This window comes from Erythrolamprus reginae, chromosome Z (genome assembly GCF_031021105.1).
Source record: "Erythrolamprus reginae isolate rEryReg1 chromosome Z, rEryReg1.hap1, whole genome shotgun sequence".
Taxonomy (NCBI): domain Eukaryota; kingdom Metazoa; phylum Chordata; class Lepidosauria; order Squamata; family Dipsadidae; genus Erythrolamprus; species Erythrolamprus reginae.
The window spans coordinates 146,550,151-146,565,002 of NC_091963.1; the positions used below are offsets into that span (position 1 = coordinate 146,550,151).

General features: G+C 45.3%; 1 protein-coding gene across 3 annotated transcripts in view; it reads right to left on the reverse strand.

Moving 5' to 3' along the window:
• The window catches only part of SLC7A7 (solute carrier family 7 member 7), a 40,566-nt gene extending 25,862 nt beyond the window's left edge, over positions 1-14,704 (reverse strand). Inside the window, exons 1-3 of one of the 3 annotated variants that reach the window (XM_070729175.1) lie at positions 14,662-14,704; positions 11,871-12,091; positions 5,757-6,275 (exon numbers count right to left, since the gene is read on the reverse strand). In XM_070729175.1, coding sequence (XP_070585276.1) covers positions 5,757-6,275; positions 11,871-11,958 — 607 coding nt within the window. In that variant the 5' untranslated portion in view covers positions 11,959-12,091; positions 14,662-14,704. Of the gene's footprint in view, positions 1-5,756; positions 6,276-9,610; positions 9,670-11,870; positions 12,092-14,449 lie in introns of those variants that run through there. The other 2 variants (XM_070729176.1, XM_070729178.1) reach the window with 2 other exon arrangements.
• Positions 14,705-14,852: the final 148 nt, after the last annotated feature.

Sequence of the window (14,852 nt, forward strand, 5' to 3'; positions counted from 1 at the left end):
CAACCATTCTTCATAAGGTTTAGCCTCACTTTTTCTAGAATTTCAACATCCTTTTTTTGCACCGTGGCAATGCTGTAAGCTTTCCTGTAAGGCGCCCTGAGTCTCTCGAGAGTGGGTGGCAGATAGATAGATAGATAGATAGATAGATAGATAGATAGATAGATAGATAGATAGATAGATAGATAGATAGACAGACAGACAGACAGACAGACAGACAGACAGACAGACAGACAGACAGACAGACAGATGATAGGTAGGTAGGTAGGTAGGTAGGTAGGTAGGTAGGTAGGTAGATAGATAGATAGATAGATAGATAGATAGATAGATAGATAGATAGATAGATAGATAGATAGATGATAGACAGACAGACAGACAGACAGATCTGGATGCCATATGTGTGCCTTACCAAAACCTTATAAAGGTCTCTGTGTACGGTTTGCCTCTGCCTCTGTGTGTTTTTTTCCAGCCAGAATGAAGGTGGAATGGAGCATCAGGAGTTCTGGATGCGTCTTACAGCTGTGGCACCGGAGAATGAGTTCAAGAAGACTGCGGGGGAACAAGGAAGATGGGGATGGGGGGGAGCAGGAAAGTCTTCAAAGGTGTCACGTTTTCCTTCAGCACATAGGAGCAAATTCTAATTCCCCCTTCTTGATCCCATGTTTCATCGACTTTCAAAAGTTGTCATTTTTTAGCAGCGAGGCAGGAGGTAAAATGCTACCGGGTTCAGCCAATTTGGGTGTACCGATAGTTGTAGCCACCAGTGGTTCAGAAAACCGATAGCAGTAGCAGCATGAGGATCTGCCCGGATGTCGCCATTTTCTTCTTTTTTTTAACCCTCTGCGCATCCGCAATGGGTGAAAAAGTGTGTGTGATGGTGGCGCACGTGCAAGTAGAGTGAGCGCTTCTGAACTGTTAAGGAAGGTATTATATTTTTGGATTATAAGATGCAACAGTGTATAAGATGCACCAAGATTCAAAGAGGCAAGTAAGGAAAAAAAAGGTTTTGTCCTGCCCGGCCTCCCAGACCCTCTGCGCGCCTCGTTTTTTGCAAAAATGGGATGGACAGAAGGTCCAGGAAGCCTGCAGAGAGCTCCTAGGGGAAGGCAAAATGCCTCTTTTTTGGGGCCATTTTTTTGCAAATACGGGGTATTTTTGCCTTCCCCCAGCCCCCAGGAGCTCTCTGCAGGCTTCCCAGACCCTCTGCCTACCCCATTTTTGGGGGGAAACGGGCCCATTTTTCACAAAAATGGGATGTGGGAGCGGGCTTCAGGAGGCCAAAAATGGCTGACATTTCCACCCTCTTTTTTGCGGGGGGAAAGGTGCATCTTATACTCCTAAAAATACGGTAAGTAGATTTCACCGCTGAGCGAGGGGGCTTCCAATAAATGACTAACGGGTAAATCCCCTTTGCTAAATTTAATTTTTATAATCCTGAAAAGAAACCAGAGTAAATAGTTTTGCCCTCTTGACCACCACAAACTACTTTAAAGAGTATACGGTTCATGGACCCTGCAGTGCCCTTGACGGAGGAATAAGCCCTGCTTTCCTCCATCAGCCAGCTGCAACAAAGATGATTAAGGGACTGGAGGCTAAAGGTATAAAGAGCCTTTGCTGAAATTGGGTGTATCTGCTTTAATGAAGGGACATGGTGGCTCAGTGTCTAAGACGCTGAGCTTGTCAATCGGAAAAGTCAGCAGTTCAGTGGTTCGAATCCCTGGCTCTGTGTAACAGGGTGAGCTCTCGTTATTTGTACTAGCTTCTGCCAACCTAGCAGTTCAAAAGCACATAAAAATACAAGCAGAAAAATAGGGACCACCTTTGGTGGGAAGGTAACAGCGTTCCATGTGCCTTAAGTGTTGAGTCATGTTGCCCACATGACCATGGAGAACATATTTGGACAGGAGTGGCTCTTCAGCTTAGAAATGGAGATGACTACCACCCCCTAAAGTCGGGAACAACTAGCACTTTATCTTTTACTTTAATGATAAGGACTAGGAGAGACATGATAGCAGTGTTCCAATATCTCAGGGGTTGCCACAAAGAAGAAGGAGTCCATCTTTTCTCCAAAGCGCATGAAGGCAGGAGAAGAAGCAATGGGTGGACACTCATCAAGGAGAGCAGCAACCTAGAAGTAGGGAGAAATTTCCTGACAGGGAGGAACAATTAATCAGTGGAACGACTTGCCACCAGAATTTGTGGGGGCTTCATCACTACTGAGGGTTTTTAAGAAGAGGCTGGGCAGCCAATTGTCTGCAGCGATATAGGGCAAGGATTCACAACTCCTGTTCGGAACAGGGTCACACACTGACTGGTTGCACAGGAACCGACAGGAGTGATAGGATAGCAGTCTTCCAATATTTGGGGGGCTGCCCCAAAGAAGAAGGGGGTCCAGCTAATCTACAAAGCATCTGAAGGCAGGATAATGAGCCGGGGTGGCGCAGCAGGTAGAGTGCTGTACTGCCGGCCACTGAAGCTGGCTGTAGATCTGAAGGTCAGCGGTTCCTAAATCTCATCACCGGCTCAAGGTTGACTCAGCCTTCCATCCTTCCGAGGTGGGTAAAATGAGGACCCGGATTGTGGGGGGCAATAGGCTGGCTCTGTTAAAAAGTGCTATTGCTAACATGTTGTAAGCCGCCCTGAGTCTAAGGAGAAGGGCGGCATAAAAATCGAATGAATGAATGAATGAATGAATGAATGAATGAATGAATGAATGAATGAATAAGCAAGAAGCAATGAATGGAAAGTCATCAAGGAGAGAGAAGCAACCTCAAAGTAAGGAAACAATTTTCTGTCAGTGAGGACAATTAAAGGAAATTTTTGAAAGAAGAGATTGGACAGTCATTTGTTACCATTCTCGGACTGAAGCACATAAGCTTCGGTCAGATCCTCCATTCTGGAGGGGAAATACTGACTTCTGATTGGCTAGACCGTCTGGTAGCTCCCTAGGAGAGGGCTATGTGTGTCTGACAGAGCCTTTGCTGGATTGTAAACAGTTGCCAAATAAAGAGCTGTCATTTTGAAGTGACCGTCTGTCTGCCTCTTCCAGGTACCCCATTTAATACCACTTGTCTGAAATGGCATAGGGCAGTGATGGCTAATCTTTTTCTCGTCATGTGCTGTCGTGTGCCGACATCCAATTCAGCAGAGGGGCGGCATACAAATCCAATAAATAATAATAATAATAATAATAATAATAATTATTATTATTATTATTATTATTATTATTATTATTATTATTATTATCCATAATGCAATGCACACCCCATGGCCCCCCACCCGCCCGCAGGCATGCCAAAGCCTCTTGTGCTTCCCCCTTGTCCCCTCAACACACACACAAACACACACCGCACATTCATGCATGACCTCTGCCGTACATTGGGCCTAGCAGGTCTCCATGCAGCCCCCTGGGACTAAAAATGGGCCGTGGGAGGGTGCCCCCCCCCCCACATGCACTCCCCTACCCCCCGCCACCCATTCAAGCTTCTTCCGCATGCACTCCACCCTCCACGCATGTGTGACAGATACCCAGAAACCAGCTGGCTGTTGGGAGGTGCACACACATGCATGATGGAGCTGAGCTGGGCGATGGCTCACATGCCCGCAGAGAGGGGTTTGTGAGCCATCGGTAGCACATGTGCCATACGGTTTCCTGCCTGAGCAGGGGATTGGACTAGAAATTATTCAGAAATCACGTTCTGTAGAGCTTGGAACTTTCAAAGGAGGAATTCTGTCGGACTGAACCGTCCTCAGATCCAGAAGTGATCAAAGAAAGGAGCAAAAAAATGCCCTTATCACAGAGGCCTGGCTCATAGGCCCAGCAGGAGAATGGGATCAGCAAAGGAGGGTTTTGTGGTTAGCTCTGGCCCTGCTCCTGCCCCAAGGACTGTGGATGTGGGGGAGATATCCACATGCTGCAGGCCTGTTTTGCCCCTGGTGGAATCTGATGAAGGCTCCTCTGACCAAGAAGACATGAGTGACAGGGGGGAGGAGGAGAGTGGGGCAGACAGCTCAGAAGGAGATCAATTCTCTAGCTCCTCCTTGGATTCAGAATAAGAGTTAATGATACAGCCACGCATGCGGAGATCGATGCATAGGCAGCAACAACTGAGAGATTATTATCAAAGAAAATGAGGCCACCTGTGGTTGGGTGGGGCTGTGGTCATTAGTGAGGCTGCTATAAAGAGCAGCCTGTGGGTTTGGCCATTGTGGAGGATTATCTGATCCTTGTGTTTCGTGCCTGCTTTGCTGCCTTTGACCTTTTGTGTTCTGATTTTTCCCCGCTTTGAAACTAAAGCAGAGCAAAGTGTGTGTCACTTTGTGAAATAATAAGGACTGTGAATTACCTCACAGCTGCAAGCTAAGTATCTCAGAACTGATAAGGGACTTGTACAAATTACCAGTTTGTTTGGAGACCAGTGCTCTTTGCTATACCAAAAGAGGGCTTAGTTTAAGTGAATTTTCATTGTAAAGATCATTGTTTTGAATTTTCAAACGTGTGTGTGTCTGAAATTTGTACTTGTGAATTTTCGGGAGGAGTCTACCAGAGAGCCCGACAGAACAGGAGGGAAAACAAGCAGGTCTTGTCTGAGGAAAAACTTCATTTTTATAAAGAGGATGCGGTAACTACGATTCTTTCCCCGCTGCCATGCCAAGCACAAGTGAAACATGGTTTAAGATAAAACTCTGTGAGGCTCCGATTTCAAACAGAAGCCAATGTGCCATGTGCCTTGGGACAAAGTTGCCATCTTAACAATTTCAGGATTCGATGTCTCACTGAAAGGAGTTGCAGAGAAAGAGAAAGAAGGTCAGGGCAAGATAAGAGGGCAGAAATAGATTAGATACCAGGGCCAGCAAATTGCCCTTCGCCCTGCCTGAAACCAAGCTTTGGCAGAGCCGAGAATCTATCCAAATCACTTCCCTAGCAAAGAGCTGTCCAGCCTCCATGCTTGGGAAGCTCAGAAACCTTCTCAAGAAGGTTCCTCAAGGCCTGCAGAAGTCTGAACCGTCACTAGAGATCATCTTCCTTCTTGGTGAAACCAGGTTTAATAAACTATGAGAAGGATCTCGGAGTCTTAGTGGACAACCAACTAAATATGAGCCAGCAGTGTGTGGTAGCATCCAAAAAAGCCAATGCAATCCTAAGTTGCATTAACAGAGGGATACAATCTAAATCAAGGGAGATACTAATGCCACGCGCCTTAGTAAGACCACACCTAGAATCCTGCATCCAGTTTTGGTCACCACACTATAAAAAAAGATGTTGAGACTCTGGAAAGAGTTCAGAGAAGAACAACCAAGATGATGATTAGCAGACTGGAGGCTAAAACATACAATGAACAGTTGCAGGAACTGGGCATGGCTAGTCTAGTGAAGAGAAGGACCAGGGGAGACAGAATCGCAGTCTTCCAATATTTGAAGAGCTGCCCCAGAGAGGAGGATATCAAGCTATTTTCCAAGGCATCTGAAGGGCAGGCAAGGAATAATGGATGGAAATTGATCAATGAGTTATTCAATCTGGAAATAAGGAGAAATGTCTTGACAGTGAAAACAATCAACCAATGGAAGTTGTCTTCAGAAGTTGTGGGAGCTTCATCACTGGAGGCTTTGAAGAAGAGACTGGACTGCTATCTCTCAGAAACAATGTAGGGTCTCCTGATTAGATGACCTACAAGGGCCTTCAAACTCTATTAATCTCCCTGTGACCTTAACTCACCCACCTACCCCACACCAACCCATCCTCCCCGATAGACACTCACAGATGCAGACGGCAGCCAGCAGACGTCCAGCTAGGTAGGGCGCCTCACAAGATGGGAAGAATGGCTGGACCAAGTAATTGGCGAACGTAATGGCGATGATGGCTTGACTGGTGGGTTCAATGATGAGAAGGGAGGTCCACAGGCGGATGAACGCCGGCAACTGGCCGAAGGCCTCCAAGATGTAGGCATAACTGGCTCCCGATTTTTTGATGGTGGTGCCCAGCTCAGCATAGCAGAGGGCCCCAAAGACGGAGAAGAGACCCCCCACGCCCCAGACGACGAGGGAGAGTCCGTAAGATGCACTGTAGGCCAAGACCCCCTTGGGTGAGACAAAGATGCCTGAGCCGATCATGTTGCCCACAATCAAACAGACGCCATTGAGCAGCGAGATCTCCTTCTTCAGCTGCATGACCTCCTCGGAGGAAGAGCCAGAACCTGACAACTTGCCATTAGATGTCTCCTTGGCAGTGGGGTCTTCTTGAGTGTCTGCCATCATATAAAGGCTGGACTTGGACATGGCTAGTCAAAGGAGAAAAGAGCTCAGTTACTATCATGGCTAAAAGAAACACCCCTTCCTTCCTGTATCCTTGCAGGATTGAGTCCGACAATAACTTATTACAGGTAGTCTTGGAATCTGTCAATCCATTTTTGACAAGCAAAGACTGCAGTCCTTAAGCAAACCCCTTGTCCACAATAGATGTGCCCCCCCCCCATATCAGAAAATTGACCTTAAATGCATGTTTTGAGCAAAACAAAATTATTGTAAATCATGGCTGTGGATCATTGCCAATACAGGTAAATCTTCAACGTACTGCCACCTGCGAGCCTGACATGGCGGTTGCTGAGGGAGGCATTTGTTAAGTGAGTTTTGACTCAGTTTTATGACCACCTTTGTTTAAGCTTCTTATCCCAGAACAGTAACTGCATTGAATTCTACTGTGTAGTGCAATATTAACACATTGTCAGGGGTTTTCAATTCAATTGTATAGGATGTGAAAGATGGGTGTTTAGGTTTTAGTTTTTATGTATAAGGCACACTGAAGATGGCATTTAATGTCACCGTACGAGGTACAATGACACTAAACTGAACTGACCTAAACCCAAACCCAAACTAAACTAAATTGAATCGCTGGAGTCATTAAATTAGTAACCTGGTTGTTATCTGACTTCGAGAAGGGCAGCATTGAAGATAGATAGATAGATAGATAGATAGATAGATAGATAGATAGATAGATAGATAGATAGATAGATAGATAAATAGATAAATAGATAAATAGATAAATGATAGATAGATACATAGATAGATACATAGATGCATAGAAGATAGATAGATAGATAGATAGATAGATAGATAGATACATACATACATACATACATACAAGATAGATAGATAGATAGATAGATAGATAGATAGATAGATAGATAGATAGATAGATAGATAAAATCAGTTTTACCCATTGATTTTGTCGGAAGGACGCAAAAGGGAGATCAATGAGACCCCAGGACACAGCGACCGTCATAAATGTGAGTCAGTTTTGCCAAGTATTTGAATCATGTGACTATGGGGATGCTGCCAGAAACAGCCCTAAGTGGCTTTTTTCCCTCAGTGCTGTTGTAACTTGGAATGGTCACTAAATGAACCGGGCTCAGTCGAGAAGTACCTGTGGTTCCCCCAACTTGGAGCCCTTCCAAATGGCAGTTCCTCCCATTAGCTCCAGTAGTTAATACAGCGAGAATCCATCGCATATTGATTGGATAAACGTGGTATAGAAACATGCTTTTTTGATGAAAGGGAAGGCTTCGGATTACAAACTCAGTCTGGCTTGTTGTGAAATTCACCATGACTGGATGCAGACAGGGTTGGATATGCCATGGAACTTCCCAAACATGATTTGCCAAATAAAACCTATCAAAATCTGATTTGGTACAGTATAAAAACCCAATTCTTCTCTGATTTAAAGTGGAGACACTGAAAAGACAGATATATTTCTTTGGCTTTCTTGACTTTTCTCTGCTGGATCCAGGGAAGAAATCTCTAAATAAAATGGATTTTTTTAAAAATCTGGAAGAATAATCAGACAGACGGCCCAAGCAGATAAGTTTGGTATACAGATGGCCAGCAAACCTCCAATTGGTCAGGAAGGCTACAGAAAGTCACATTTGGATAACCTTAAAAAAATAAAAGGAGGGCAGCCGAGTGGAAAGTTCTTGCCTTGTACTGTCAGGCCAGAAGGAAGACAACTCTAGCGAGTGGCATACAAGCGATGACAAGAAGGCAAAATTTGGTTTCCTGATTGAACGAGGGCAGATGTCCTAGGGCAGGGGTCACCAACTCGCGGCTCTGGAGCTGCATGTGGCTCCTTATCCCATCACTCGCTGGCCTTGTCCTTCTCTCCCTCACCTGGCCTGAGAAGGTAAAGGTGACAGTGGGAACGGAGAAGCGGCCGTGGCCGATTCTCTGGTACTAGTTGAGGAACAATCGCCACCCCCGGCGTAGGGTTCATTTCAGGCGACCTTACCCCTCCTCCCTCACAACTCCCTGGCTGGCTTTGGCAAGGTCAGGAGGATGCGCATGCACGGGGAGACCTTCCTCAAGGGAGCCCCAGAGCATAGCAAAGGTGCACAGGGAGGGTGGGCAACCGCTCACAAGGAGGATCTTTGAACGCGGCTTCTCTCCTGCCCTAAGGATCCAGACATCGCTTTGCCATGTCCACACGCATACACATATGTGGCGGTTCTTCAGGTGAGCAGGGAGGACCTAAGCTCCAGCCCAAATCATCAGGAAGCAAAGGCGGCCTTACGTGCAAATGTGGTATGAGGGCGGGTACAGGACCGTTTCACTCTTGCACTAAGGTTCCGGTGACTCTCCTTCCCCTCCTCATGTGGGGAGAGAGGCACAGCAAGACAATGGCCTGAGCCTTAGTGCAGGAGTGAAGCCACCCTGTACATTACACTTCATTCCACATTTGCGCGTAAGGCTGCTTCAGGCTGGCGTTCATGCCCTCTCTGCTTGGGCAAAGGGTTGTGGGGGTGCACAGGACACAGCAAGGTAATATCTAGATCCTTAGGGCAGGAGAGAAGCTGCACCCTGTTAAGACCCTCCTTAAACGAGTGGCTGGACACCCTGTGCGTGCCTTTGCGGCACTTTGGCGCTTGCTTGAGAAGGGACTCACTGCACACGCCACGGCCAGCCAGGGAGTCCCAAGTGGGAGAAGAGGATCACCCAAAGGGAAGCCTCCGGCTGGGGGTAGCAATCGTTCCTCAGCAGAGAGAGAGAGAAGGGGAGAGAGGGAGAGGGAGATGAGGGAGGGAGACGCAGAGAGAGATGAAGAGAGGGAGAGCGAGAAAGAAAGAGCAATGATAGGGAGAGATGGGAGGAAGAAAGATGGGTAGGGAAAGAGAGAGAGAGAGGTGGGGAGGAGGAGGGAGAAAGAAAGAGGGAAAAGAGACAGACCTTCCCATAGAAAACAGAGAGCCACAAAACCTGGGTAGGCGTGGCTGGGGGATCATGTGACTCGGGAGTGAGTGACATCCAGTTGGCTATGCCCACCCAGTTTTTGTGACTCCTGGTGTTTCATTTTCTCTCGGAAATGGGTACATTGAATTTTTAAGGTTGCCGACCACTATCCTCATGATAGCTGGAAACCAAGAAGGAAAAGGAGGAAAAAGGAAGGAAGGAAAGAAGGAAGGGAGGGAGGGAGGAAAGAAGGAAGGAAGGAAGGGAGGGAGGGAGGAAGGAGAGAAAGAAAGAAGAAAGAAAGAAAGAAAGAAAGAAAGAGCAGGAGGAGGAGAAGGAAAAGAAGAAGGAAGGAGGAGAAGAAGAACTGTCTAAGAGATGAACTAGCAGGACTCACCAACTCTGAGCTTGCCTTTTCCCTGTTGAAATGCCCGCCTGTCCTCACACCAGCTTAAGAATAAAGAATCAAAAGCTGTCAGGACAGCACTTTTAACTTGAGGAACTAAGCCGGGTGGCTGGGGGAGGAGTAAGGAGGGAGGGGGGTGAGCCATCGAGTCCAAGGTCCGTCTAGTGCCAGGTGGGGGCAGGGGGGAAACCTACCTCATCCTTTGTATGATAAAGGGCTGCCAGCTCCTGTATATTTTATACCAGCCGTGCCCAAGAAGAGTAGCAGAAGCTTCCTGAAGGAGAGTTTGGTGTGTTTTCCACCCTCCCAATTCTTAAATTTCTTGTATCTGTTGTTTTCATCCAAGGTCCCCAGGTTGCATCCAGTTCTGATGCTGATCCAGTTCCTAAAATATGGGCTTCCCATTGGCTTAAATCTCATAGGGTCCACCTAAGAGGAGCTAAGGTTATCAAAGGCTAAGGTTAGACTGAGCAGAATGAAGAACAGCTGCAGGTTTGGGGACCTGGCTAGTCTAAAGAAAAGGAGGATTAGGGGGTGACATGATAGCAGTATTCCAGTATTTCAGGGGCTGCCCCAAAGAAGAAGGGGGTCAAATTATTCCCCAAAGCACCGGAAGGAAGGACAAGAAATAATGGTTGGAAATTAATCAAAAGAGAGAAGCAACCTGGAATTAAGGGGAAACCTCTTAACAGCAAGGGCAATTAACCAGTGGAACAACTTGCCTCTGGAAATTGAGGGCACTGAATCAGTGGAGATTTTTAAGAAGAGTCTGGACCAGTGATGGTGAACATTTATTCCCTCTGCTGCCGAAAGTGTGCATGCACGCACTGTCACAAGTGCGCGGGTGCCTGCACACATAATGTAATACCCCTCCCGCACATCCTATATCCCCTGCACATGTAACCCCCATGAGTGACCCCCCCTAATTTTACATCAGCAGTGGGAGAAGGGGAAAGGATCCCATCCCCAAACAGAGCTGGGAGGGGGGACAAAACCTTGTGTGTCCAAACAGCGCTGGAGTGGAATCTCCAGAGATCTGGAAAGGTGTGGGCCCCAGAAAGTGAGGAGAAAGCATGAGCTTGTTCGACCTGAAAATCTGGCTAGCAGGAGGCACTCACACACGCGCAGTCGACCTGGTCAACGCTCCTGTGCCTGTAGAGAAGGCTCTGTGTGCCACTTGTGGCACACGTGCCATAGGTTTCCCATCACGGGTCTAGAGAGTCACCTATCAGAAATAGTACCTGTGCTCAAGCAGCAGGGTGGACCCTTCCAGCTCTAGTCTATTCCCCAAAGCTCCTGAAGGCAGGGCAAGAAGCAATGGATGGAAACGAATCAAGGAGAGAAGGAACCTGGAATTTCCTGACAATGAGAACAATTCGCCAGTGGGACAATTTGACTCCAGACGTTGAAGATATTATTATTATTATTATTATTATTATTATTATTATTATTATTATTATTATTATTATTAATTAGATTTGTATGCCGCCCCTTTCCGTAGACTCTGGAGGGATTTATTTATTTTTTGTTTGTTTGTTTGTTTGTTCGTTCGTTCGTTTGTTCATTTATTCATTCATTCATTCATTTATTGATTTATTTTATTTGTTTTGAAAGAAGAGATTGGACAACCCTTGACCTGAAATGGTATAGGGTAGTGATGACGAACCATTTTTTGGTTCACCTGCCAAAAGGTGCACGCGTGTGCCAGCAGGCGCCCATACCCTCTCCCTCCCCTGTCACGCATGCACAACCTCCCTGCGCTGCCTCCGCATGCACACAATCCCCATCCCCCTGTCCCTGTGCATGCGCACAAGCCAAACTGAAGCCTAGGATGGTGAAAAATCAGACAAACCAGAAGTTCAGAAAAACAGACTTCCAGTTTGCCCATTATGCTGTTTTTCACACTTTGGGGCCTTCAGGGAAGCTTCCTGAAGCCCCGGAGTGTAAAAAACAGCACAACTGCAAATTGGAAGTCTGTTTTTCCGAAGCCTCCCTGGAGCCTCCAGAGGGCGAAACCACCTTCCCAAAGGCGGAAAATCAGTTGGCTAGTGCACCCATGCAAACCGGAGCTGACATAGGCCAACGCCACATGTGCTCTCTGATATGGCTCCATGTGCCACCTGAATATAGGGCTTCTGGGGTTGGACTAGAAGACCTCCAAAGTCCCTTCCAACTCTTAATTATTCTGCTCCTGTCTTCCATGTTTAAAGAACTCAGTCCCAGAGGTAAGGAGAAACTTATGTTTTGATACCGAAAGAGGAGAACCTTTGAAGCTCTGGGTTGAAATGTGGGGTCTTTGAGGCTCGCTGAGCTCGGCGGTTTGCTTGCAGGCGTTTCATGATCCAACTTAGGCGCCGAGTTTATCCACCAGGTTAGCAATAGGCATGCAGTCCGATTAAGTAAACATGTTTTGAGCAGAAAATGCTTCTCATTTCCTCTTTGTGGCTGTGATGGCTCTTAGCACAAGTCAATCTTAAAAAAAGAAGAAGGGGTGGGCGGGAGAGATTAGTGTAAGACAAGGAGGAATTGAAAGTAGTTCCGAAACTCTTATTTATTTTTCGCCAGCTAAACACAAATCATTTGTGTCAGTTTTGGCCAGCTGCTCAGTCATAACAAACTCTTTGTTTTCATTATTTCATTGTTTAAGAATATCTTCATGCAATAAAGAATTCCGGAAAATTCACGCAGCTTACATACCCTTTTCGTAGATCAATCATTGACATACCACCCATTCCATTGCTTAAGTGCCTCCAAATGGTTTACAAGTAAAAAATATATATGATAAAATCCACAATATTTATTTAAATTTATAAGGTGCCCCTCTCCTGACGGACTCAGGGCGGCGTACAACAATAATTAAAAATGTGTACAAAAATAAACTTTAAGACAGCGGAAAAGTGATGGGTTTCAAAGAAAAAAATAGCAGGGGAAATGCAAAATCCCCATTTCTTCCGAATCAGCTGGGACTTGGGAGGCAGCGAATAGATGGGGGTGGGGCCAGACAGAGGTGATATTTACTGGTTCCCCAAACTACTCAACATTTCTGCTACCAGTTCTCCAGAACTGGTCAGAGCCCGCTGAAAGCCACATTGGCAGCAGCAACACCCTCAAGCCATCCCCAGGGCTCAATCTCATATACTAGTTAACAGAGCTACGCCGTAATGCTTTTTTGAAAACGGGGGAAATCTTAGAGATCTTAAAACCTATATTTCTTTGTCTCTGTCTATCTGTTCATATCCCACATATAGTTGTACAATATATAAATCATAAAATTGTATGTATGCCACACGTAGGTCTGTATGGCACATATATAATGTGTGTAGGTCTGTATGGCACATATATAATTACACATATTGTAATTATACTGTCACAAATGTGTTAACACACACACACACACACATATATATATATACATACACACACACTGTTATATATACAAAGTTTCATATATATTTATATATATATATCTCATGGTGTGTGTATGTGTGTGTTTATTGGAATACACACATACACATACACACATACATATATGAGGACCCATATTGTGGGGACAATATGCTGGCTCTGTTAAAAAGTACTATTGCTAATATGTTGTAAGCCACCCTGAGTCTAGGGAGAAGGGCGGCTTAAAAATGGAATGAATGAATGAATGAATGAATAAATGAATGAATGAATGAATGAATGAATGAATGAATGAATGAATGAATAAATAAATAAATAAATAAATAAATAAATAAATAAATAAATAAATGCAAGTTAGATGCATGCCACATGTAGCCACAAAGTTGTATATACAGTATATATATAAATGCAAAGAGATGTATAGATTATATGTATGTACAGTATATGCATGCACATAACACACACACACACACACTACCCATAGTATGTAGTGAAGAGCCTTCTCTGTGGCAGCTCCAGCCCTCTGGAACTAGCTCCCCCCAGAGATCAGAATTGCCCCCACCCTCTTCGCCTTTCGTAAGCTCCTTAAAACTCACCTCTGTCGTCAGGCATGGGGGGATTGAGATATTCCTTCCCCCTAGGCCTATACAATTTATGCATGGTATGTTTGTGTGTATGTTTGGTTTTTAATAAGGGCTTTTAGTTATTGTAAATATTAAGATTTGTTATATGCTTTTTTTTATTATTGTTGTTAGCCGCCCCAAGTCTACGGAGAGGGGCGACATACAAATCTAATAAATAAATACATACATACATACATACATACATACATACATACATACATACTGATAGTTGCTTCTAAAACCCTTTACTATCGGTTTGCATGCATGCTTGTGCACGACGCATGAGCAGAAGCATCCTGGGTGGGTGGGCAGAGCCTCCCACCACCCATGCTACCGGTTCTAAGAACTGGTATGAACCAGGAGCAATCCACCACTGCTACACCTACACCCACACCCAGAGAATATAGACACCTACACATATATGGTGTATGTGTATCCTTTTTCATTTATCAATAAAAATGTGTGTGTGTGTAGGTTCAAATCCCAGTAAGGGTGTAGTTACCTGATGAAGTAAAATAAGCCCAAAATAGATCTATAGTAGTCTCCCTTCCTTTTCATTATCAGAAAAAATATGTTACACAAACACACACACACACACACATGTGAATACGCCATATATATATGGTATATACATGGTATACACCTCCCCCCCATATTATGTATACATACATACCTACACTATGTATACTATATATACGACATATAAATATATCATTTTATCTTGTGCTTTTATATTATCATAAGCCAGTCACGTGACAGTGATGGGCAATACATGAATTTAATAAATAAAATATAGTGTACACACACACAAATATGCACCCCTTTTCATTAAATAAAGAAGGAAGAAAGAGAAGCAGATGAGATTCCCTCATCTAATGCTCTGCCTGGGCAAAAAAGTCCACTTCTCATCCCATCATTCCCAGCGGGCGCTGCCCGATAGATAGGGAGGAACGGAGTGCGCTAGGTTGGGGAAGGCGGACTAAGAGAAATGCGATAATTTATTCCTCGTTCACTTGCATTAATCCGGGCCTCCTTCCGCCATCCGAAATGGGCGAACCCAGGTAACTGTTTACATCGTCACCAAGGGCAACAGCTTCCTTAGCAACCAGCATCCAAGATGGCGCCGTGACCCTAGCGACCGTTTGGAAAATGGCCGAAATGCCCTTTTCGCCCCTAATAAACATGGCCGCCAAGAATGTTCTGAAATG